Source organism: Diplotaxodon limnothrissa, linkage group LG23 (assembly GCF_057381915.1).
Source record: "Diplotaxodon limnothrissa isolate DT_005_m linkage group LG23, D_limnothrissa_male_GT1.1, whole genome shotgun sequence".
Taxonomy (NCBI): Eukaryota; Metazoa; Chordata; class Actinopteri; order Cichliformes; family Cichlidae; genus Diplotaxodon; species Diplotaxodon limnothrissa.
In genome coordinates, this window is record NC_140617.1 from 15,620,591 (window position 1) to 15,647,436 (window position 26,846).

At 37.7% G+C, this 26,846-nt stretch overlaps 1 protein-coding gene across 4 annotated transcripts; it reads left to right on the forward strand.

Annotated features, from left to right (window-relative positions):
- podn (podocan) lies at positions 1-26,597 on the forward strand. Of its 4 annotated transcripts, none has more exons than XM_085347589.1 (11): positions 1-131; positions 12,046-12,326; positions 12,414-12,507; positions 13,606-13,670; positions 14,611-14,720; positions 14,806-14,962; positions 17,645-17,760; positions 17,908-18,121; positions 18,259-18,702; positions 19,373-19,521; positions 26,121-26,597. In XM_085347589.1, exons 2-11 carry the CDS (start codon positions 12,051-12,053, stop codon positions 26,254-26,256), a joined length of 1,761 nt encoding a protein of 586 aa, XP_085203715.1. In that variant the 5' UTR covers positions 1-131; positions 12,046-12,050; the 3' UTR covers positions 26,257-26,597. The 4 variants fall into 4 exon arrangements, with proteins under 4 accessions (XP_085203715.1, XP_085203718.1, XP_085203716.1 ...); XM_085347592.1 differs by having other exon boundaries at positions 1-101; XM_085347590.1 differs by lacking the exon at positions 1-131 and adding an exon at positions 342-940.
- The last annotated feature ends 249 nt before the right edge of the window (positions 26,598-26,846 follow it).

Consider the following 26,846-nt stretch of genomic DNA (forward strand, 5'->3'; position numbering starts at 1 on the left):
CACTCCCACTTCGCTCTCACATCTGGAGGGTATCTGGAGTGGCTGTGTGACTCCAAGCCTACTATGGGACAGCCTGTGTTTGAACTGGAAGTCAGACTTCAGTGCGTTTCAGCTAACATTGTTCGGAAGGGGTAAAGTAAAGCAGGAGACCATCATTTTACTTTGTAGACTTTACTGCCGCATGTTTTATGGGTGGCTGTTGCATTTATATGAGCTTAGACTGAGCTTTGAGTGTCATTCATCCATGCATGACCATTCTGGTATCTGCATTTTAGACAATCTGCACAGTCAAACTACTTTACAGCCTCTCCTCTGCTGAGAACGAGCTAAACAGCATGAAAACAAGATAATTACATTTTAAATGCATAGTATCTAAAGGCTGTTCTCACTTCAAGTCTCTAAATAATAAGGTACCATAGTGTTGTCAACTTCTCGATTGCTTTAAACTCCTCTTTAACCCCTGGATGCTCTGATGTTTTGATTCTGGCTGTTGTCGACATCGTACAAAGTGCATTTTGCTGTGGGTGTGTGCATGCTGTACTGTGAGTTTTCTGCGTGTGTGCGCTGCTGTTCCTCTGATAGATACTGTGGAGTGACGAGCAGAATGAGCTCCTCTGATAAATGGCTTTTATACCTGTACCTTGAGAGTTGCCTTGAGTGGAGTATCTCTGCCAGCATTAGAGGAGATGATTAGAAGGATAATTTTCCCTGGCTTTATCAAAGCACAAGTGTCATGTAAGCAGTGCTGACCTATACCGTTTTTTGTTTTTTGTTTGAGGTTTTTTTTGTTGCATTTTTCGGGGTTCTTCTGAAAAACTATTTGAAATGAAACAAGATCAAGCTGTCATGGGTGATAAATGTTCTTTTCCCAACTAGACCGTGCAGTTGGTGAAGATTGAAGTTTCAGACACAGAGTTGTCTCTCTTTTCTTGTTGACCTGGTGCGTACATAACACAGTTTCATTTGTTTTAGACAGAATGGTGCGTCAGGATTCAGTGTTAGTGGATTGAAAGGGTTGTGGAAGGATGCATTTTATATTAATGCTAGCCATGAAATTGCTTTAAAAATATAATGGATTGTGATGCACTGTTAAATGATTCCTTTCTTTTTTGTTTCTTGCAGTATTTAACAGCCTACTTGTATCTAAATGTCAAAAATATATTTTTTATCTGAAAGGGTTGTTTGGTTTTTGAATAATCATTCAACACAATAAGTTTGGATTAAAGTATAGACTGTATATAAAAGATGGACATAGCCATGTGTTAGGACAGTTCCATTATGAAGCCTCAAGTTGACTGTGTTTATTGTTGCCATCTTAGCCTTTTGACATAAAACATCATGACACATGGGGATTATCTAACTGCTGTGCTTAGTGTCTTTTTGGTCTTTCATGGCGATTGTAATTTACAACATTAACTTGACATTGTACTCAATAAGACTTGAAGCTATGAATTTAGAGATAAAAAGTGTTTACTGAGGTTACAGGTGAGCATGTGGGCTACTTTCTGATAGATCTCTGTAAAACTGAATGTTTTTATAAATTACAGAAGTCAGTCCCTGTTGGCCACTGGAAAGGAAGCATGTATAATGTACTCCCACTCTAGCTTAACTTTTAGTTAAGTTATATAGCTCAGTTTGGCCTGTTGATGGAAATGTTGTCTCAAGACTCCAATGCCTAAATCCAGAGGTGTGGTCTAATAATCAGTTTTGCTTAGAAAGTTTACCAGTCACTCGAAGTAATAGTTTTCTGTATGACTTTATCAGTCTCTCACATCATCCAATTCTGGCACTCTCTTCTTTACGATGTTGCTTCAGTTCATTTATGTAGAGTTAAGGTCCCACCATAACATGTTAGTCAGGTTGAGGTCAGGACTTCTGGGTCACTGCAACACCTCAATTCTTCTCTTTTTTAGCCATGTTGTAGATTTGCTGTGCTCAGGCTCATTGTGCTTGCACAAGCTTATCTAGAATTGACTCTTTAAATTACTTCGGCATGCAGAGGAGTTCATTGATGACTCAATGACCACAAGATGCCTAGGCCCCGCGGGTATAAAACAAGTCTAAATCTTCACCCCTCCATTACTGTGCCTGATAGTTGGTATGTGTTTGTGCAGATTTGTTGTGTTTGGTGGTTGCCAAATGTGGCACTGTGCGTTATGACTAAACATGTCCACTATGGTCTCATTTGTCCAAAGGACATTGTTCTAGAAGTCTTGTGGTTTGCTCAGATGTAGCTTTGCAAACCTAAACCATTTTACCCTGTTCTTTTTAGAGTGCAGAGTTTTTCTCCTCTCTTCATTGCATACATTATTGACTCCTTCTGCAGAGAACACATTTAACAATAATGCCATCCCATAATTGTGTGGATGCCTTAATAGGCATCCACACTATTGAGTTCCTGTTTCTCTTTCTTCTTTATTATTATTCCGGGTGTTTCCGTACACTTTTTGCCGTGGATCTACTTCCACAATTTTTGTGCTATTTTCACCGTTCAAACTCTAAACTGTTCTGCTCTTTCTGCTAATGCCGGCTATGACTTTTGGTGTTTATTACTATTATACTTTTTAAAATATTACACTTTTTTCCTTTAATTTGTCCCATTGAAATGAATGGGAAACTTCCACAATTCTGCTAAAACTTTCTTGTCTTTGAAACTTAACTACTGCCTCATACTTTCACCTAGAAACTCCATTCAAACTTTAAAATGTTCTCAAATGATTTGGCTATTCCTGTATGATTCAGCTTTTTCAGATCTTCTACCGTTTTAATCTTATCCCTCTTTGAGTTTTCAGTTGCAAAATTGTGATTTTTCAGAAAATACATGCGTTGCTATGGTTGCTATGCAATTAACTCAGAGGGGACAGTGAAACTGTTTGAATTTTCTCTTCATGTCCAAACAACTTCTTGCTACTCGCTCAATTTCCACTCAAGCCCCACAAATTATACATCAAAACGTAGGTATTTTTGCTGGCTTTCAGAAAATGTCACTATCATTGTTGTGGGACTCATAGATATTTTGCAAATCTCCTCAGAGTAACACAAAGTCAGAAAACTCTCCATATAAACTCAATGGAGAGTTTGTTCAAAATCACCACTGGATTTCTCTAATGAGAGGCATTTTCAAATTGTCATATCTCCTTAACGAAGCGAAGTTAAGACATGAGGCTTGTCCCCGTATATGTTCAGACACTCCTGACACTCACAATTCAAGAATTTCTTTCTCACCTATTACCGTTCTGAAATGAGTTGGACTTGTTTGAGGGTAGGAAATTTGTCCCTCGCTCAGATTTCATCAGATTTCAATCTCTGGAAATGAACCACTTTTTTCTCTCGTCATATCTTTTTGATGGATTTCCACAGAGCCCTGAAAATTTCCATGACTGTTCACCAAAGCCTGCTGTTTCTTACGGTGAAAGAATGATTTTGATGCTCCATATAGATTTAGAGTTACCAAAGGTTGTTTGAGCGCAAGTCAAGGCAGTTTTTGCTTCGCCTCTACTCAGTTACAGTGTATTACAAGTCATATATCTTTAATAATTTATGTTTTATCTCTGAATTATGAAGACCTGAAGATTCCCCCATCTCTTCTGAATAAAACAATGTCTGAATGACCGTTCTAGCCTCTACGGTTAGGAAATTATGGCCATTTGTTCGAGTGGAATCCTGAATGTCAGAAATACACTGAAGAAAACTCACACCTCTCTCTGTGTCTGTGTGTGTAAGGGCTGACTACAGCAGGTGCAGCTAATTTAACTGACCTACATATACCAAGCCCAGACTCTCCACAGCTCCTGTTCCCTTTACTGTCTGTGTATGTGTGTCTGTGTATCAATATTTCTCCTATGTTTAGGTATTACTCCTCAATCATAGTATTTCTGCTAAAGCAAAGTACTTCTACTACATCTTAGTACTTCTGCTAAATCATAGTATTTCTGCCAATTCATAGTATTTTTGCAAAATCATGGTATTTGTGCAAAATCATGGTTTTGGGGCCAAATATTTCTGTTATTTTATAATATATGTGCTGAATATATTATATGTGCCAAATCATAGTATTTATCCCAAATTATAGTATTTATGCCAAATTACAGTATTTCTGCTAAAACGCAGAAATAGTACCTTTTAGCAGGAATTTCTACCAAAAGATAGTATTTATGTTAAAACATAGTATTTCTGCTAAACCAGAGTATTCCTGCCAAATCATAGTATTTGTACTGAAACATGGTACTTCTGCCAAATCATAGTATTTATACCCAATCATAGTATTTCTGCTAAATCATAGCATTTGTGCCAAATCATGGTATTTGTGCAAAAACATAGTATGTCTGCAAAACCATAGTATATCTCTTATGTTATAGTATTACTACTAAGGCATAGTATTTCTGCCAAATCATAGTATGTGTGCCAAATCGCAGTATTTATACCAAATCACAGTATTTGTGGTAAAACATAGTATTTCTGCCATATTGTGGTATTTGTGCAAGAACATTGAACTGTTATGTTATAGTATTACTACTAAGTCATAGTATTTCTGCATTGTTATAGTATTTGTACTAAAACGTAGTATCTCTGCCAAGTCATAGAATTACTGCAATTTCATAGTTTTTTTTAGGAAATCTGTTATGTTATATTATTACTACTAAGTCATAGTATTTCTGCCAAATCATAGTATTTGTGCCAAAGCATCGTATTTGTATGGAGTCATAGTATTTCTTCTAAATCATAGTATTTCAATCAAATCTCAGTAGTTGTTGTTAAAACGCAGTATTATTGCCAAATCATAGTATTTGTACCCAATCATAGTATTTCTGCTAAATCATAGCATTTGTGCCAAATCATGGTATTTGTGCAAAAACATAGTATGTCTGCAAAACCATAGTATATCTCTTATGTTATAGTATTACTACTAAGGCATAGTATTTCTGCCAAATCATAGTATTTGTACTAAATCATAGTTCTTGTGCCAAATCATAGTATTTGTTGAACATCATAGTATTGGAACCAAAACATAGTATTTGTCGCAAAGCATCGTATTTGTATTGAGTAATAGTATTTCTTCTAAATCATAGTATTTCAATCAAATCTCAGTAGTTGTGTTAAAATGCAGTATTATTGCCAAATCATAGTATTTGTACCCAATCATAGTATTTTTGCCAAATCGTGGTATTTGTGCCCAATTAATAATTCTGTTATGTTATAGTATTACTACTAAGTCGTAGAATATCTGTTATGTTATAGTGTATCTGCGGAATATAGTATGTGTGCCAAATCGTAGTATTTACACCAAATCACAGTATTTTTGCTAAAACATAGTATTTCTGCCATATTGTGGTATTTGTGCAAGAACATTGAACTGTTATGTTATAGTATTACTACTAAGTCATAGTATTTCTGCGTTGTTATAGTATTTGTGCTAAAACGTAGTATCTCTGCCAAGTCATAGAATTACTGCAATTTAATAGTTTTTTTTAGGAAATCTGTTATATTATAGTATTACTACTCAGTCATAGTATTTCTGCCAAATCATAGTATTTGTGTGAATTTGTATACTGTAATATCACTGTATTATGTAGTGGCTAAGTAGGGGCTGTTTACTAAGTGCATCAGTGTAAATAGGTCATCTCTTGTGTTGGAGTGCCCTCTTGTGGCGCCTTTTGGGTAGTGCCTTAGTAAACGGGAACCCTGTAAAAAGTGGCATCAGACTGATTTGTAGTGGAGGAATTTGTTACCAGTTTTCTTAATCTTTAATCTGTATGCATGTTGTAATGCATACCCTGTTCTTAATCATAGAAACCACACCATATCACCTCTCCACATCCTCCTACTGTATGCCATACCTCCCTGTACCATCCATCTGACCGCAATAAACTCCACCTGTGGTAATCTAATCCCTGGATGTCAGCCTCTCCTTCTGACCGAGGATAGTTATAGTATTTGAGCCAAATCATAGTATTTGTGCTAAAACATAGTATTTCTTCCAAATCATAGTATTTGTGCCAAAGTATAGTATTTCTTCCAAATCATAGTATAACTGCACAATAAAGGTTCTTGAGCCACATCAGTGTTTGTGCCAAATCTTAGTATTTCTTCTAAATCCTAGTAATTCTGCTCAATGATAGAATTTCTGCTATGCTTTAGTACTTTTTTCCTAGATTGTAGTACTTCTGCTAAGTCAAAGTATTTCATGTAAATCATAGTATTTCTACCAAGTCCCAATGTTTCTGCTAAATCATAAATAATGTTTTAGTACAAATTGTATGATTTGGTGGAACTTTCTGTGTTCCAGCACAAATGCTATGATTTGGCAGGAAAAAAATATTATTTAGTATAAATACTAAGTTTTAGCAGAAATACTATGTTTAAACTTTAAAAAATTCTGCTATTCCTGCTGATGTGTGTTATGACTTTTGACCATTGAAATGAATGGAACACATTATCAATGTGGTCACTGATTTTGCATGATGGGCTGAGCTGTGTTTTACCTCAGTGAGATAAGCATCCGTTCTCAGACTGGGAGGCCTGGGTTCAAATCCAGCTTATGGCAACATTTCTTTCACTTAACAGTTAAACTTTTTTTAAACTCTTTTCAACACAAATTTCATTTTTTTCACCCCTTTTCAGCAAAATTTTCAGTTTTTTTAACCCCTTTTCAGCACAAATCCAAACTTTTTCAGCTCTTTTTCAGCAAAAACCTCTTTTCAGCAGAATTCTGCTCATTCAACTCTTTTCAGCAAAATTTTCAGTTTTTTCTGCTGTTTTCAGAAAAAAACTCTTTTCAGCAGAATTCTGCTCATTCACCTCTTTTCAGCAGAAATTCTGCTGATTGAACTCTTTTCAGCAGAATTTTCACCCCCTTTTTTTGCCCAAATTCTGCTAGCACAATTGTCAATCTCTCCACCTTTTCTTTGTGAGAAAGTGTTTGGCTCAGTGAGCTAAATAGCTGCCCTTTGACCAGGAGGGCCAGGTTCGAATCCTGCTCAGGGCAATGTTTTTTGTTTTCAACTTTTTCAGCTTTTTTCAGCAGACATCTTCAACGTTAAGGCATCCACACAGCATTTTCGCAGGAAATGCAAATTTTTCTAGTTCATACTGATTCACCATCTGACTGTTTACAAAAATGATCAACAAAACTGACAAAGTGGCACATCTCATGTAAACGTTTATTATAAGTGCATTTTACTCTTCGTACCATAGCATGATATGTTTTGAATGTTCAGCTGTTAAACCCAAAGCTGAACATCATGTTGCTGTAATAAAATCAGCTTCTTATTGATGTGTAGATTTTTTCTTTGTACATTCCTTCATCTTGAAAATACCAACCTTTGTAATGAAGTTATAAATCTTGTTTATATGCATGAAAAAACAACAGTAGTATGCAGTTAAAAACATTGGGATGATGTAAGACCCACATCTGGACACTACAGGTTCAGTCAGTGCAGTCTGATTATCTGTCTTATATGTTTCAAATGAAGTGGTTATACTTTGCCAGGTATAACAACAATAATAATATGCTTGTATAGAAAGAAATGTGTATGAAAATTTGTTTTTACCCAGAAACAAAGGAAAATCACCAGCATAACTTTGCATTGTCAATTAGTTGTGTTAATTGATCTTTCATTAACTCAAATATAGTACACATTTTTAGCCAGGAACCTGATTTTAGCCATAGATTTCTGTCAGATAAAATATCACAGACAGGTAATGTCAGGGGAGACCAGTCATGCTAAAAACCCTGCTTTCCTATGCAGATCTTTTAGCTAAAAAGTGCAGAGTTGAAAACCCCAGTATGTTTTCAGAGGATGACACGAGGAGAAAGTCACACAAAGACAGAAATAACAAAGTCCACAATGACCATAAAGCAGAAATCCAAAGGCTTACTGATGAATTCAGACCAAACAGGGAATATGCTAGATAAGCAGATGCACTGTCAAAGGACAAAGGGAAGATGGGACTATTACCACACGCAGTGCAGAGTAGGGAAGTGGAGACAGGTTAGGAGCAAGACAGAGCTCAACATAATCAAGACAATCAACAGGCAGAACTAAACCCCAAAACAAGATTAAAATAGTTAAACAGAAGAAAACAGGAAAGGAACGACAATCATAATTAAAAATCAGAGATGCTGAAACATGGATGAAAAACATCAGAGCTGAACACATAAAGACAAGACAGAAGGAGGAAGTTTAACAAAAAAAGCTAAATTGTCATTATTATTATTATTATTATTATTACTAATATTATTGAAATGATCTTGCTTTCAGGTGAGACACATAATACAAGGACTAAAGAGTGCTTGCAGATAAATACATATAACTTTTTAAATGACATCAGAGGGCGCAGTTTCATAGTGTTAGCGTTGTATCTTGTTTCATTTATAAGAAACAAAGTATTTAAATCCAGTTTTTGTAAGGTCAGTGTGAGCAGTATAGCTAATATTAAAATAGTATGTGACCTCACGTGATACATACAATCAAGAGTCTTCAAAATGGATCTTGAAGTATTCTTTTTTTTGTTTTGAATCATCAAACAAATAAATAATATAACTATAATCAAGTGCAGACATAACTCAGAACTCAATAATTAGAAAACAGTAACTAGAACTAAAAACAAGGTTTTAGAATCATAATGAAATTAAGCTGAAATTAAAATTATAATAAACAAGGATCCCAAAACGCCAAAGCAACTCAAAACCCCTGGAACCAGACCAGGGACCATGACAGAAATACAATGTGCAAATTGATGAATTGAGGCCAGCATTTGAAAGCAACAGTGATGAATCACATTATGTGCACCAATGTCTTGTACATGTGTGAAAAACGACAGATAAACTTAGAATACGTCGGCATTGCACAATGATTTGGGATTGATTGAAGAATCTCTTACACAATTCACCACAGACTGACCTTGCTTCTTAATTAGCCCAAGTAATTTTCCAGAACATATTTCCAACTTTGGAAGAGAGATGATCTGACAAGTGCAGACACGCTTGGAAATTTTTACTATTTAGCTGCTGGCACCATGGCCGAGGAAAGAATCTAATAAACTAAGGAAAATTAGGTCAGATTGCAAGTTGTCCTGGATGGAAATCTCTAAAGCAAGCTAACACAATGACCATTCCAGGTGGCTAATTGAATTGTTTACTTCAGGTCAGACCTGAAAAGCATTCAACCAGATTAACTTCACAGAAAAAAGAAGAAAAAAATGTCTCTTTTAATTTCCCTATATCTTAGCATAAAGCACAGAGCCGCAATTTTACTCTTTGAGAACTTGTTCGTAAAAAGAATAACATTTATCATTCTTAAATAACTGATCAAAAGTCATTCTACAATGTGCTTCACAGGCACATTGTAGAATGACTCGCTGCTTGACAAATGCACACACTATACAAATTCCATATCTCTGGTTTGTAAAGTAGAGTTTTTGTCCCACATTTTTGCTCTAAACCCAGTCTGAAGCTTTTGATGAGCGACAGTTATTGTAGGTCATCCAGAGGGGAACGTGGACTTCTTAACCAAATTTCATGGTAATCAGTGCAAAGGTTTGAAGAACACAAAGTCATTGGGATTCATCCTCTGTAAAACACAAGTATCTCCACAACTTTTTAAAAACAACGCATTCCTTAATTATGAAGATATATTATTCTGGATCAAACCTACGAGGCAGAAGGAATTTTGCAAATTTTTCCAGATCACAATAATAACTAAACCTTGCTGTAAACTTCATGTTTGTAGCTGTACTAATTAGTGTCCTGTGAGAGCCTGTTGGCCAGTGAAGTCACAGCTACAGGCTTGATTTAGATCACAAATGTTGAACTCCAGGCCTCGAGGGCCGGTGTCCTGCAGGTTTTAGATGTGTCCTTGATCCAACACAGCTGATTTAAATGGCTAAATGACCTCCTCAACATGTCTTGAAGTTCTCCAGAGGCCTGGTAATGAACTAATCATTTGATTCAGGTGTGTTGACCCAGGGTGAGATCTAAAACTTGCAGGACACCGGCCCTCGAGGCCTGGAGTTCGACACCACTGATTTAGGTAATACAATAGAAAGATAGTTCGTGCAGTGAGTATTGTTTTCAAAATGACTGCCCTCTCCAAACTGTTTCTGACTTCCCAGCTGGTTCTGTTTACTAGTCAGCACGTCTAATTAGAAAATAGCTGACTTAAAGATAGACATTCGTTAAAATCCTACCTGAGCTAAAAAGGTTACGAACCAGAGTTTTCTACTAAACTTAAGTAGAAGTCTCTGCAGAATATGAGATGGCTTTCCACAACCATTACATGTGTTTGTGTTAGGGTTAAGCCAACATAAGCCAACCACACTGGTGGTGGAAATCCCACTGATTGAGAAACAGCCATGTTCTGCTCTGCAGAGATGCTTTTCTGCTTGCTTTAACAAACTGTGCACACAGATTCCCAGTATTCTTTTTATGCATTTCAGCAGCCCCTGTGTGCTGCAACAGAGGCTGCAAACAGCTGCGCAATTATACAGCTGTTTTACACACTGAACGTACTTCTTACTTTTAATTGTATTTTGGTGTTAAAATCTACAGTCCCCTTTCAGCTTATGTATCATATATAGTCATCACACCTTCTTGAAGCAGGGCTCTTTTTCTTATCTTTTAGTCATTCACTTAGGATCAGTCAGGTTGCCAGTTGTCTCTCACCAGGAAGAAATGTCAAGAGGTGTTCAATACAGGAAACATACAGTAAGAAAGCAATTTCTTTTCTCTTCAGCTGTTGATATCTTTTTCCAGAGCTTTGAAATGATGCAGTCAAAACAAAACCAGAGAATGTGTGATGATGGCAGAGATTTAACTCTCACAGTGTAGTTTATTTAGTGACCTGGAATAGACCACAAAACAATCTGCTACTTGAAAAAACAAGTTTGAATCTATGAATTCACAAGTTGTTTCTCTCCTGGACTGGATGGTAAATTTGCAGGTATGGATTTATAGAGTTGCTGGCCTGTTGTTTTCTTTCCTCACAATATAACAACTGCTTCTTTGTAGTGGTGTCAAGAATCTGATTACGTCACCCTAAAAACTCAAAGTCGATTCATGGAGTGCATGTGAGCAGGCCAGTTTCTCAGATCAAGATGATGATCATGGTGGTGCATGGTGTTTATGAATGCAGATATATTTAAACTGTTTTCAGACAACAGCCAGTGGTTTTTGACATCATATTTTGGCAGTTGGACTCCTCTTTTTGCTCTCCACACAGACTGTTTACCTGCATGCAACCAATTTCTGCTCAAACCTGACTGGTCAATGAACTGCGATTACAACTGGGTCACACGTGGAAAGGAAAGTTTTTCCTCCCAACTGTTACAAGGGCTGCTCAACTTCAACTTTAGTATTTATTTTAATTTTTGTCATTATATAAGTAAATGTTTTTTTTTAATATAAATTATATAAATAAATTCTATCCAATTAAATTGAAAATGGAAATAGAAAATACAGCTTTATTGCTGACAGAAGTTAAAGGCCCTGTCTCGTTATGATTATCTGTGTCAGCTGTGTTCCCCGTGTGTTCCCATGTCTCTCGTTAATCCTCTGTGTATTTATGTCCCCGTCTCCCTCATGACTGTGTGCCCGTCCGTGTGTTTCCTCATGAGGCAGTTCCTTTTGAATCTCCCAGTTTAGGTTCATACTGACAGGAGACTGTCAAAGTAAAACAGGAAGTACACAGAGGTGCAGACAGGAGGGGAGGAGAGAACACGGGGAGAGCAGAGACATAACAGGCTGGGGAAAACATGAAATAAAACACGAGGAGGAGGAACGAGGCGTGGGGACTCACAGATACGTGGAGGGGGACAAAGGGGGTACAAGCACGAGGGGAAATCTAGTAAACTAAAGTGAACAAAGAACAATAAAGAACAAAATACATGGCATGGCACATCTAGCTGAATTAAGACAGTATTTTTATTGTAACCATGTTTGACTGTTTTAATAGCCAAAGACTGTAGCGTGTGAGGTCCTGTTTCCAGGAAAAAAATACTCACTGACCTGATGTTTATAACTTTACTATCCATGTTCTTGTGCAACAGGAGAGATGGCCTTTCTCAAGCATTCCATCCTGCACGCCCTGAGTGTGCTGCTCTTGGCCTGGGTGTTGGTGCAGTGCCAGGCCTCTGTTGAACCAGAGGAAGAGGAGGAGGAAGAGCCAACAGAGGAAACAGAAACTGCAACAGAGGTGACGAAATCTGAGCCGGAAATCTGTCCGCAGGATTGCAGCTGTACAGCAGAGAGGGTAGTGGACTGCCCCGGAGTCAACCTCATCGAGTTCCCTGCTAAGCTGTCGGAAAAAACCCGCCAGCTCTCTCTACAGGTCTTTCATGTACTCCCATAAATACCAACACAAAACCAAAGTTTGGAGTCCTGCATTTACAATCTGTGTTGTGTTTTCTGATGCTAGAACAACAAGATCGAGGAGATAACGGTCGAGCATATTTCCCATCTGCATCAGCTTGAGACTCTTAATCTTCAGAATAACTGGCTCACCTCAGATGGTAAACACTGTCACACAATCTAAAACACTCAGCAGGAACCTGCTGTTCAAAGTGGGAACAGCTTACAAGACATGTTTTTGAGGTTGTTTTCTGAGGCCCTGTCGAATTCCTTTTGTTTTTTGTGTTTTTCATTCTCAGATGTCGATCTGTGTTGACCCATTTTGTAGAAATTAGAACTTTTGCCTGTCTGCAATTTTTGATTAGTAGTTAGTCTGGCCTTGGTTTAAGTATCTATAATTTGACTAACTATTTATGGTACCAAAATACCTTCAAAATAAACCTGAATGCAGCAGAGGAAATGCAGTTGTTTTGTTCATTTCCTCTAATAACTGGTCCTCGCGGCTGAAAGGCACATTCATGAAATAAAGAACAATTAATGGGAACATAAGAATCAGTTTTCCTTTGATCGAAAAGTCTTAGCCTTGATCTAGAACAAGTTTTGCAAAGTTGGAAAAGCTTACTGTCTTATAGGGACCATAAAGCTGGTTTCAGACTGTCATGTCAAGGTTCTGGTGCACAGTAAGATGGTGTGCTAAGTTACCATGTGGTATCTGTCTAACAAAAGTGTTTGTTTTGATCAAAATATTTTAACACATTTTCAAACTAACTATCAGAAAATATTCATTTACTTACTTAAAATGATTAACCATCCTCTTGGGTGCCTGAACCTTTTCCTACTTAATTAATAGTCTGTCACGGTGGCCCGTGGAAAAACGCAAAATTCAAGCAGAAATCCCAAACTGCTTACAAACTGGTAGAAAATTCAGCAAGTTCAAAGGATTTTAATTGTGCATACACCTCCAGCTTTCATAAACATACATCAATTTGAAACAAAACAGGATATTCTTGATTAAACAATGAGTGTACAAACCCCCCCAAAACTGCAAAGCACAAAGGTCCAAACAGGACATAAGCCACAATCTTATGATCGATAAACCTGCAACTAATACCATTTCTTCTAAAATCTACAATCCTCTGGTCAATTTTGGGACCAGTGCCAAAACTGATAAGTGATACAGGTCTGGTAAATATGTTTTATTCTGTTAAAGGGTGTAAGTCAAGAACAATGTGTCAAAAATCCTTGTTTCTTTTCAACAGGCCTTGAAGATGAAGGGTTTGAGATGCTCGAACAACTGGCTTATTTATACTTGGCAAATAACAAGGTGAGTCATACAGCGGGAGTTTAGATATTTCTCTCAGCTGTGTTCTGCTTGACTGACAGTGTCAGCTAACAGAGGGAGGTTGTATAGTTGCTGCTCATATAGTGTGTACAAGCTTATGCTTGTGATCTCTTCCAGTATGGCTGTGCCATCTGTTTGGAGCTAAAATGTTACTGACCTTTCAGTCACAGGGAACAAGAGAAAAAGGATGGATTTATTTGTGCCCTCACAACATAGGATCCGAAAAGAATAGAGGATTTTTAAATTCTCGCTAATCTTTAAAGACACCGATGCTACTTTAATCCATAAATGAACATCTAATCTCAGTGATGCTTCTCTCATTTTTCAATTTCCTGTTATTGTGTACACTGTAGTGTTAGTTTTTAGCAGGGGATGACAAAAATGAGGAAAACATGGCTTTTATGCCACACATATTTGGGATGACAGCATGCCTGTGTCAAAACAAATAAGTATTCAATAAGTCCTTGTATCAAAAAATAGAATTACAGAGCCTTACAGAACAACCCATAGGACCAAACACTATGCACATGAACATTTTCAGATATGCCATATCTCTATTTTTTAGAGATTTCCCGTTGCTGTAGTTGTCCCAATATATACTGTATGGATATAATTTTGCAGGGCTTGTCATTTCAAGTGCAATAGCTCCATAGAACAACATGACCGGGAAAGATGTTAAAAGCATAAAATAAATAGAAATGATCGTTTAATCTTCAAAGCATAGTAAAATATTTAGTGAGATCTGTGATCATTATCTTAAGTGTGTTTTCTTGTTAGCACACTAATAATTGTGTCATATTAATTTGGGGTAGCCCCTCCATGAATTGCCACCTTATCGTGGTCAGGGGTTTGTGAATATCGCTTGATAGTTTAATTAAAAATGCTCAACATCATATCCTGTCATGGTTTTTTGTGCTTGCAGCTCACCTTAGCACCAAAGGTCCTGCCCCCCTCTTTGGTCAGTGCTGATTTCGCTGCTAATCAGCTTACAAGGATCTTTCCATATACATTTGGTCATAAGCCAAAACTGAGGTAAGAGATGTGCATGTTTGTGTAAATTTACCCCAGATTCCTTTAGTTACTCAGTTAACACATGTCTCATGGTCGTGGTCCCCAGGTCTGTGTATCTCCATAACAACAAGCTGACTGATGCAGGTCTCCCTGAACATATGTTCAATGCTTCTGACAACCTGGAGATCCTAACCATGTCTAGCAACTTCTTGAGGGTTGTTCCCAAGAACCTGCCTCCGACTCTTTACCGTCTTCATCTGAAGGTTTAACATCGCATTATACTTGGACAGTAGTGGGTTTAAGATGTTTGTTTAATTCATAATTCATAAATGTACAGATGTAATCCTAAACTAAAGCTTTGTACATAAAAATGCAGAATTAAATTTGGCCTGTAGGTAGTCACCTTGGGCATCACTGCAACATTTCAAGTGCTTTACATATCTATGGTATGTGCACATACACTACTGGTCAAAAGTTTTAGTACACCCCAATTTTTTCAGTTATTTATTGCAGTTCAAGTTATTCAAGTCCAATTAATATCTTGAAATGGTACAAAGGTAAGTGGTGAAATGCCAGGGGTTATAAAAAAAGGTAAGGTTACCTAAAACGGAAAATTAATGTACATTTCAGAACTGTACAAAAAAGCCTTTTTCAGGGAACACAAAATGGGTTAACAATTTAAAGCTGTTCTGCAGCAATGGAGGTTGACCAAGCCTAGTAATTCCTACAAATGTTCCAACTTTTCTTGATCACTTAGAACCCCAGTGTTGGAAAACACTGTGGTACCATACCCTTGTGAGCATCAGTTGAACAGTATTGTACTGCAGACAGTAGTGTGTGTGTTGCTACTAAAATGGTAATAAAAAAGGCAATTAACAATGGAAGACAGACGTGTAGGTCTTTCCTACAGAGAAATTGCAAAGAAAGTTAAGGTGTCAGTAAGTACAGTTTCCTTCAGTAGTAGTAATAGTATTTATTTATTGTCATTGTCAAGAACAATGAAATTGCGTTTGGGGCTTCCATACAACCCAAAAAAAGAAGAAGAAAATAATAAATACCCCTTAAAACCCAAGTGTACATATTTAACCCAGTGTGACTCCAATGCAATAAGACAATCCTTAGCAATAATGTTCGTAGAAATTCAGACAAAGACCTGAGAAACATGACAGAAATACAACAATGCAACCCATTCAATATTATTGTACTGTGAGATATGATATCAGATATGATAGTTATCTATTTAAGAAAGAGGGGGGGGCAGGAGGGGGAAGAGAGTAGATCATCTCTGTTGTATTGAAGTAACCCCAGACTGTGTGAAATAATACACAGTACCACCAAAAGTGCAAAAGTGTAGGAGCTCCGGGCCGCTGCGTCTGTGCGCGCCGCCATCTTCACCATGAAAAGGCACTCAGAACCTGGGGCAAACTCTGACAGGAAGAGGTCTGGCAGACCCAGAGCCACACCTGAAGCAGACGTCAAGTTTCGGAGAGTTAACAGCTTGCGTGATAGGGGGCTCACTGTGCAACAGCTTCAAGCACAGCTTAATAGTGGTCATAGTAAGCAAGTCTCAGCTTCAGCTGTGAAGAGAAGACTTTGTGCTGTGAGTTTGACAGGACACGTTGCCGAAAGAAAGCCATTGCTAAGATCACAGAATAAGACAAAGAGACTTGCCTGGACCATGAAACGGCACCATTGGACTACTGAGGACTGGAAGACTTGTATAGAGTGTGAAGCTCCCCGACCCAAAATCTACCACTGCATTCTGCAGCGCCATGCAGTACCTACTGGTATGTGCCTAGTTGGTCAGGGGTTCATCCTGCAGCAAGATAATGACCCAAAACAAGTCCAAGCCATGCCTGAGGTAAAAAGAAGAAGATGGTAAGCTTGAAAATATGAAGTGGCCAGCACAATCTCTGGTATTAAACCCCATTGAGCTGGTCTGGCATGAACTGGACAGAAGTGTGAAAGCAAAGCAGTCTACAAGTGCCACACATTTATGGGAACGTTGGCAACAGATATGGGAAGAACTTTCTGAAGAATATTTGATTTCTGTTGTAGAAAGAAGGCCACGGGTGTGTTCAGCTGTTATATCTGCCAAAGGTGGCTACTTTGAAGGGTCAAAAGTTTAGAATACATTTTTGTCTATAAATTGATTGCATAAGTTTTTTTTTAACTCCAATTTCTTATTTGTACTTTTCTTTCATTTCAGAGTGCAATGAGACATTAAACTGCGTCATTTCCAATAAAAAATTGGTAATTGGGGTGTTATAAAACTTTTGACAGGTAGTATATATATTCATGTGTATTTTTGTGTGTACCTGGCTACAGACATTTTTTCCCATGTTTCAACCAGCGACCCTTTAACTTGAAGTAGCAGGAGTCAAATTCAGGCAAAAAGAGCAGGAGGTGAGCAAAAATTGTGTTGCGCATGTCTGTTTTCAACAAACTGTTTTCCAGTTTACAATGTTGCCTATACTACATCCCACACAATGTCACAGTACAATTCTGTGTTGACCGTCCCAGGGAGAGGATATCATAGTGAAAAACTTAGTAAATGTCACAAAAAAACAAGCGCTCCTGGTGTGCCTCTTTTGAACTTTGACACTGGACGTTTTGATTAAGAACTTCTCCTTGGTCTCCAGCTTTCCATTCCAGACAATCCTTGACTATAAAATCAGGTCATTTTGAAAAAAGAACTTGATGTTTGCTCTCATCTTTAAGCAGATCCAGTCTCAGTACATCTGCAGTGCAGATAGACAGAACACTACTTTCAGAAAATTGCATCAAAAGCAACACTTGAAGTGGTGCAGGTAACCAAAAGGCTCTACCTATCAAGGGAGGTTGGCCAAATTTAACCCAGCTATGATTTCTTCTTTTTGTGGGTGCAGTTGCTGAACTTTGTGATTCCACCTTACATTAACAATGTTAATATTCTTTTGTTACAGAGAAACAAGCTGGAGAAAATCCCAGCAGGAGCTTTTGACAGCTTGCCCAATCTCAGAGAATTATATCTTCAGAACAACCTTCTCAGCAATGAGGGCATGGACAATGAGACTTTCAGGTGGACAAAAATCTTCACTCATGAAGTTTATCAATAAACAGATTTCAACATCTTGCCATTGCCAGCTGTGTAAATATCAAAACTATCCTTTCAAGGGCAAATTCTCTACAAAGACAACATCATATCCTTCCTTTTCTTTGCTTCTAGCCAACTCAGCAGCCTTGAGTGTTTGGATTTGTCAAATAACAACCTCAGCGTTGTCCCAAAGGGTCTCCCTCGCAGTCTTGTGCTGCTACACTTGGAGAAGAACGACATCCGCAGTATCCCTGGAGATGCTCTAACGTCAGCCCGAAATCTTGAATACCTGCTCCTCCACAATAACAAACTTCGTTCCCGTTCTATCCACCCAGCTGCCTTCCAGGTAAATATGGATGATATAAATGATCCAATTTAAATTGTAAGGACAAGTTGGAAGGAGTAATTTGTACAACAGCATGGCAATGAACATTATGCAACAGTGGATCACCCATTTGAAATCTTAAATTTGCTTTTCACTAGGGCTTGAAAAAGCTGCACACTCTTCACATGCACAACAATTTGCTGGAGCGTGTTCCCAGAGGCTTGCCTCGGCGAGCAAAGACCTTAATGCTGCTCCATAACTCTATTTCTGAAATTGGCCGCAACGACTTAACCTTGTTGTACACGCTGATAGAACTCAACCTCAGCTACAATAAGCTTACCAGCCCCAAGATGCAACGTGAGGCTTTTAGGAAGCTACGTCTGCTGGAAACCCTGGACCTGTCGGGGAACAGCCTTACCTCCATGCCCAGGGGCCTTCCTCGCAGTCTGCACGTGCTCGAAATCAAGAACAACCTGATCAACTCTATACCAGATGGTACGCTGACAAAGATGGAGAAGTTACGAAAGCTGATCCTGAGTAATAACCAGCTGAAACTGAACTCAGTCTACCAGGGAGCCTGGATGGAGCTCACTGCGCTCACAGTGAGTGGAAGTGACACAAGTGGGATAGTCACTGAAAAAAAAAAAGCTTGGCAATGATGTTTGTATACTGCATGAATCTGAATATTTAGGAACTTTATAAAGGTTTAGTACTAGGTTCCTCCCTGATCTTTCACTAAATGACAGTTTGGTATGGTGCAGAAAAGGGCAAACATAGAATTTTTTTATACCAAGCAAAGTGGCTATTGGTTGGACATTAGGGATTTAGATGTTATAAAATTAAAAGTCAAGACTGGTCATATTGTTTACGTTTACATTTACAGTAACATTATCAATGGGAACTTTCTATTTAAAACTTGATGTTGACAAAAATGGAAATATTTACTGGGATATAACCCCAGTCAAAAATCTAAGGAATTGCTGCAGCTGGCAAAAACCATTCAATGATCCTAAATAGATTGTTGTATAACAATTTTTCCATCACAATTTTTACAAGACAATATGCTTGCTGTAGTCTTCGCCAAAATATAAGGCAGCACAATAACACTGCCAGCAATGGCAGAAACCTGCAATGCAAAATTTGAAAGTAATGATTCTGGGAATGAATCATTCATTCCCAGAATCATTCATTCCAGATAAGTAGGGCTAATGGTTTGATACAGACTAAATTTTCCAGGAGGTTTGTTATTAATTATGCATCTTTAATTTTTAGACGCTGGACCTGTCTGGTAACCTAATGACACACATCCCCGCTGACCTACCCGAGTCTCTGGAATACATATACCTGCAAAACAACCGCATCTCCAGTATTCATGGTTCAGCTTTTGAAGGCACTCCCAACATCAAAGGCATCTTCCTCCGGTAAGGGACTCACAAGTAAAGTAAATATATTTAGTCTTTAGCTGTATATTTTCATGCCCTGATTTATTTATTTCTTTAACCCCAAATAGACAACTTTAAACCCTTTTACCCAATTTAGCCAGTAAATACTTTAAGATCAACACGAATAACAACAGCTTCTGTGGATAAACAATTTTCTTTATGGATTAAAATATGCATTTACTTCCAGCTGCTCAAACCTGTAAATTAGAGATCAAAAAATAATAAAAAGTGAGTCATATTGATGTAATTAAACTTCAGCTCTAAACAATAAAAACTGAACAGAAGAAGCAGAAGCATCTAGAAGTACTAGATCTGCTTTATACTCAGTTTTGCTAACAAGCCTCTTCCACACTCTTAAACCATTGAAATGTCCCCGTTACTGCTGATGTCACCTGTTCTCTGCACAGGGACCACCAGGATGAATTAAACTCTTAAACACTTGTTTGCAAAAGCTGTTTTATTGCATTACATGTTCAAGCATAGGCCTTCAAGCACAAATCTGTTTTCCAAATGCATTGATCTTCACTGGGGGTAGGATACTCGTGCAATAGAAGAACGACTTTAAAGTAGAAGATATTTAACCAGCTTAAAAAAAAACGTTGTCTTACTACAAGAGACTCATAGATCTGCCACAGCTGCAGATGAACTTAAAACACCTGCATGTCGGGAATATACTTTCTTCTCACATGTCCATCACTCTTACTCTCGTCTGAATTATTTCATCAAGTTCATTCTGCCACAAACTGGAGATTTAATTCATCATTACTTAAAGATGAAGATTTTATTAAATATTTTAAAAACGAGTGGGCTTCATATTTACACAATAATGGCCTGCCTGGAACATCAGCATCTGCTTTCTTGGAGTCAGGGATGAAAAGAGAAAACAAACGTATTCATGAATTAGAGAAAAACATTAAATCCTTAGGAGAAGCCTGTGTGTCCTCGCTGGAACAGGAAATGTTGAGCAAAATACGTAAAGCAAAACTAGAATTAAATCAAATTTGGATTAAAAAAAAAAAAAAAGAATATTTCTACTGCAAAGACTTCCACTGCAAAAATTTTAACAAGAAACAAAATATTCCCTGTATTTCCAGTGAAAGACTTAACTGGGAATACAGTTTATGATCCTGAAAGAATAAACAACACATTCAGGGACTTTAAAAAAAACTTTATATTCACCAGAGGTAAACCCATCGGAAGATGAAGTTGATCAGTTTCTTGATAACATAACCATTCCAAAATCATCAGCCAGTCAAGCCTGAAACCAGGCAAAGACACTGTATTTCCCATCAGCTTTCATCCAATATCCCTTTTTAATATTGACCTTAAAATAATCTACAAAGCCCTCTGAAAAAGATTAGAGAAGATAGCACCCCTCATAACACTTCCTGACCAAACTTGTTTAATAACAGGGAGGCATTCATTAATAAATACATGTAGCTTACTTAATTTAATAGACTGTTCTTGCAGTAAAAACAAACTACATAATTGTCTCTAGATACAGAAAAAGCATTTATAGAGTTAAGTGGAACTTTTTATTTGCAACTTTGGTTTTTGAAACTGTTGGGTTCATCCAAACTCAAAGTATTTGTTTTCCTCTATTTAATAAGCTTTTGAAGGTTTAGATTAATAATGATGCCGCGTCTCTTCCTCCATTCAGCAAACCGAACGAACAAAAGAGCACCAAATCCAGGCAGTAAACACTTTTTATTATTTGTCATAAAAACAGAATGTTAACATGATTGGTTAAAAAGTTGGGGCAAGGCCGCGGTTTTAGACTTGGCTCTACATAGGACCAAGAGGAGGACTACATCTGCCTAACTTTCACAACTACTTCTTAGCCAACACGCTACAATACATCTCAAGATTGTTAAAACATAGCCTCCAAATGAGCCGCGGCTAGACATAGAATAGGCACTATGTAATAATGTAGAGATTTCGGGCCTAATATTCATTAGCTCAAATGACTTGTATGCTTTAAAAGCATACATATTAAGATTAAGCATTAATATAATATGAATATATATATTAATATATAATCTTAACCTATCTGGAACAACTCTGACATCTTACAAAAAAATTATATGCTAGACTTCAAAGATTGCAGGTAAAGGAATTGAGTTCTTGGAATATATATTTCAATGAATAAATTTAATTTCATTTGACATATTAGTATTACAATATGGGATTAACAAGAGTAGATTTTTAGACCAACAAATTATAGTCTATATTGATAAAGGAATTTTCACCTAATTAAATCAATTACAATTCTTATCTAAAATATACAAAACACTGTTGAAAACAGATGAGTCATTATCCCTTCCTATTGTGAAATGGGGGGCGGATCTATCAGCCAGCTTTGACCACAACTTCTGGTATCAGACATGTTTAAAAACCTCTAAAATGATTAGAAACCCCAATCTACAATTAATAAAATACAAAATACTACATAGAGTGCACCATGGTCACACCGTCAAGGCAATACACCTGACAATTACATCAACACTCTTTGGTTCTGTCCACCAGTTCAGAGGTTTTGGTGCCGGATATGTGAAGACTTATCAAAGTGTATAAAATGTAACATTCGAGCCTCCCCTTTAGTTTGCTTTTTGGGCAGCCTAGATGATGTTACTATGGAGATGAACACCTCGGCACCTTATCCATCACTAAGAAGACTGTCCTTATGAACTCGACAAATGAAAATAATCTTAGAGACCTTAAAACCAATATAGAGACCATTTGTCGGATCATATCAGTCTTGAGACAGCCTCTGCCACTGCATCAGGCCAATCTCTCTGAGCTCCTTTGATTGGCTCCATCATCTAGTGGAAGTTGGGTTGGTGCGTGCATTGGGGCCTGTCCCTGGCCCAGGAGGATTCGGTGCATTGGTGGAACTGGAGGCCCCTTTAGCTGGCAGGGAGGTTTTTACCATGTTTTGCAGGTGCTCTATACTTTTGAGGAGATCACTCTGCAGGAGGGGGGATCTACCAGAGGTGGAGGATGGGCTCAACCTGGGTGTCTATTGTTTTATGTAGTCTGGGAGTTGACTGAATGTTGGGTTGGGGTTGGGTGTAGTCTTTCCTCTGCAGTGGGGTTGGGTGGGCCAGTGATTGGTGCTAGTTTCAGTCATTATGCAAATGTACTGTTTATAAGATTGGGGAAGCCACTTGGATGAGTGATGAAACATTTCTCCCACTGAAAACGTTACGTCCAGATGAACAGAATAAACTTTTGGAGATTTACTTACCTGGATGATTGAGCATGCATCAAGACCTGTGTATGACTGTTTGTCTATGTGTCAAGTCAGGTCTTAGACTCTCCCTCTCTCTTAGAACATGCCAGGCCTGGGGGACCAGGTGTGGGGCCTATTTCCCGACGCCACAATCCATGCCAGTGGCTGGTGCCCCCACCTGCCGCCATTGGTGGTCTTCGGTGTCCGGGGTTTGAATGTTTAGGTGTGTGCTGTTTTGCCGCCAGAGGCTCCCTGCCTCTGTCGGGCACCTGGCAGGTTCCTTTCTCTCTTCATCCCTCTTCTTCCCCTTTATTTTTCTCTCCTTCTCTTTCTGTTACATTTCTTTATTTTCTTTCTTTTTTTGTTTCTGTCCCCCAGTCTTGTCTGTTATGGTTGTAATAATCCAAAAAAAAAAAAAAAGTTCTAGTAAAATATGACGACCAGGTGGACCATTATAGTGAATATCGTAATGCTACACCTGTGAAAGTAAATTTGCTGGGCATTTTTTGGCCTTCAGACAACAATTCCGACGTTAAACTGCTGGACAGGACAAGAAAAAAAAGCCTTTAATATGCACAGCCAACTTATAGTAAAAGACAAAACAAAACAGAACTATAAAAAATAAAGAAAATGAAAACATGAAGAAAAACATGAAAAAATAAAATTACTAAACAGCAGCAGTGAGAAAACTGAACATCGTGTCAAACATTGTTTGTGCAAAAATTCCAGTCAGTTGAAAGTGTTAATCACATTCATCGATAACCAGTTCATATCTTAAATACTGCTGTGTCGACAGCACACTCACACAGCGTCTGATTGGTTTGGGGAATTGCAGGTTGCTTGCAGGTTAACGTGTCTGCACTTGTGTAGGATGTGGTTACAGATTGATCCAGTCGAGTGGCACTTCACTCTAACAGCCTACATACATCTGCCCATTTTCTAGGACAGAGGTGTCAAACTCTTTTTAGTTCATGTGCCACACGCAGCCCACTTTGACCTCAAGTCGGCTGAACCAGTAAAAATATTTTATAATAATGGAGATATAAAACATGGAGTAATTGATGACAGGCTGCAGTTTTTAGATTTTGCAGTGGTATGGATTAGACTTTCTGGCAGGTTTGACACTCCTGTCCTAGAAAATATTACCACAGACCGATGTTTCTTTACATGGCTGTCATTTGTCTTACTGTGCAACTTGTTTGCAACCTCCTGCTGCAAAGAGACAGGTTCTGCCGTCTGCCAAGCCTCTTTAACATCTTATCATCAAGAGCCAACATTTCTCAAGTTTTGATATAATATGAATCATTTACTGACTAATATTTCTATGCAGGCTAGAGAGGACAGCAGAGTATAATCATCTGTTTGCGCACATCTCAAATTTGTATGTCAATGAAAATAAAGATAACAATAGATAAAGTCCAAAAATGGAAACATTTGATAAGATTATGAGCTGTGCTTAACAGCTAAATGAAACTGAGTTCTTGGCAAGACAAAGGGCAGCTGTAACAATCCACAATACATGAAAAGCTTTGATCCTTGTGTGGCTACAACATGAATGTGATGTCTTTGTCTTGAGTTTTTTTAAAATCCTCTTTGACCAAAACATTATCTGGGCTTTATTGAGCCATTTTGCAAAAAACAAACAAACAAACAAAAAAAACCCTAACCCAAAATGCAATATATCAACACTATTTTGCACTCATTTTTTAATGCACAGTAATGTTTGTTTTTTCCCCCCTGTTAAATAACCTTTCTAAAAAAAATGTACACTGATCCTAGAACAAAAATATCTTCATCATCATTAAATCTTTTTCAGAAAAAATATTATTAAGTTTGAAATAAAAGCCTGAATTATCAAGTGTCAAATTAATTACCAGCTGTTCTTTAGAGGAACATCATACAAAAGGTGTGTAGTGTGTACATCTGATACTGATTTCATACCAGATGTTCAGTTTCAGACGCAGCATTATTGTTCATAATTACTGCATAGGCAGTTTCCTAAAGAACATGCAAGGAAATTACAATAGATTGGATCACCTCATATACACCCCGTATAACATATTTTAATTTATTCTACTGTTTAAAGACAGTGCAGTCAAAACACCCTCCATATCTGGATCTGGTATTTCTGAATTTTCTGTGAAACGCTGAACTTTTATAGTTTCTTCAACATTAGTCATAAAAACATCAAATGAAAGGAAAGTGTTATTAGAGTCGCCAGCCTTAAAAATCAGCACTTAAAAGCTCCTGAGATTAGAGGCCACATTAATGCTTTACAGAGGTCATGCTACAGACACATCTCAACCAGAAATGAGCAGACTATGTGAAATCAGTTCTTCATGGTTGAGTCGCTGAAAAGACCAGAGGAAATCTGGAATGTGAGATTTTTGGCTCCAGCTGCAGTGTGTTTATGAGACTAAATTTTGATCCAACACTTTAAAGCTAATTTGCATTGTTAGATTTTTCCCTTTTCATCATTTAAAAAAATATGTATGCTAACTGAATAGGTTTTACTTCACAAAAATAAACCATTTTCAGAAACAATGTTGTTCTCTAGTCTGTTACTAATCAGTAAAATTTGCTATGTGTTGAAAATTCTGACTCAGTTTCATTTTGCAGAGTACTGCAGCGGGGTATCTAATCTCCCCATCTCCGCTAACTTTGGTTTATTCCACAGAGTGCAGGCTAATACCCATGAGCCCTGCAGCTGAAACAGCGGTCAGTCAAGAAGAAAGAGGTTCCCGACATGCTCTTTCATGGCTTTTGTTCGATTTCATTTCAAATATAACCTCAAGCTGGCTGCTTTACAGCCAGTGTTTACAAGTCCTAAACCCTTCCAGGCTCATCGTGTTTTTAGTGTCAGCTGCTGGCACATTTGACTTTTTTGTCTCTTTAAAAGATTTTTTTTTTAATTTCCACCCAAATCCCTTTGCAGCTGGGAGTCTTTCGCGCAAGTCGATTTAAAGCTGCTGGAATGCTTGTGTCTGTTGTTGAAGTGGAAGGGCGACCTTTGTGTATATTTATTAGTGAATTAACCTTTAAACTTTATGAACAACATATGCAAATATTTTCAGTGATCAATGCAATAAATTCCATATGCATTAGACATGGTTTTAGATAAAAGTCAGTGGACACCTGTGAGCTTGACGGTGTTAAAATAAGAGAATGGGTAGCATACGTAGCATACATTCTTCTGCTCAATGCTCAGCTGTACAGATTTTTATAGATGTGACTGTTGATCATTGTTTTGTTTTTTTTGCTTTGAGCCTTTAAAATTTGTAATTAAAAGACTACTTCAATTAACTATCTGGTTTTGTTTTTGTTCTTCTTGTTTTTTTAATTTAAGGTTTAACCCCCTGTCTGTGGACGCCGTAGATGAGAGTTCCTTCAAATACCTGTCCAACTTGCAGGTGCTGGACACCGGTGCAGGAAACCCTGACCTCCCCATTCAAAAAGAGGAGATCGAAGAGGAGCAAGACTAGACCTGGGTTGATCGGACTATAATTGGACTGCATTGCATCAAAGACAGAAAGGGTTTTTAAATGGGGAATGTACCTGTGAATATTATTTCCCAGGTTCATTTTTGTATCGTGGCAGCGTCACATATTTCTGGTGCAGGAAACCGGATGGGGTTACTGATGTTTCCATTTTTTTGGGCTGGTTATTAATGCATATCTTTATATCTGACCTTTAATTATTTTTGTCTTTGATCATTTTATTGTTTCTGTGCATTACCCTCAAAGATTTATTGGCAAAATCTAATGTGAACCTTCCCATGTAAATGTTTCTGAATCGATACAAAGAATGTAAGCAGAGTGAAAAATTCTGCTCCCACTGTGTGTGTCTTTCTCTGCTTTCTCAGCCTCTTTTCCTTCAAAGTCGCCTGCCTTGGCTCATTGCATTAAAAAAAGAGTGATTTTACTTACAATACTGTGAAAACATTTGAAACAAAAGTGCCAATATAAGTATACGATTTCCAATGAAACCAACAAAGCCACAGAAACTGTTGAATCAAACCTGGCTACAAGTATTCTCAAAAAAGGCTGCAATTTAATGTCATTATTCTGAACGT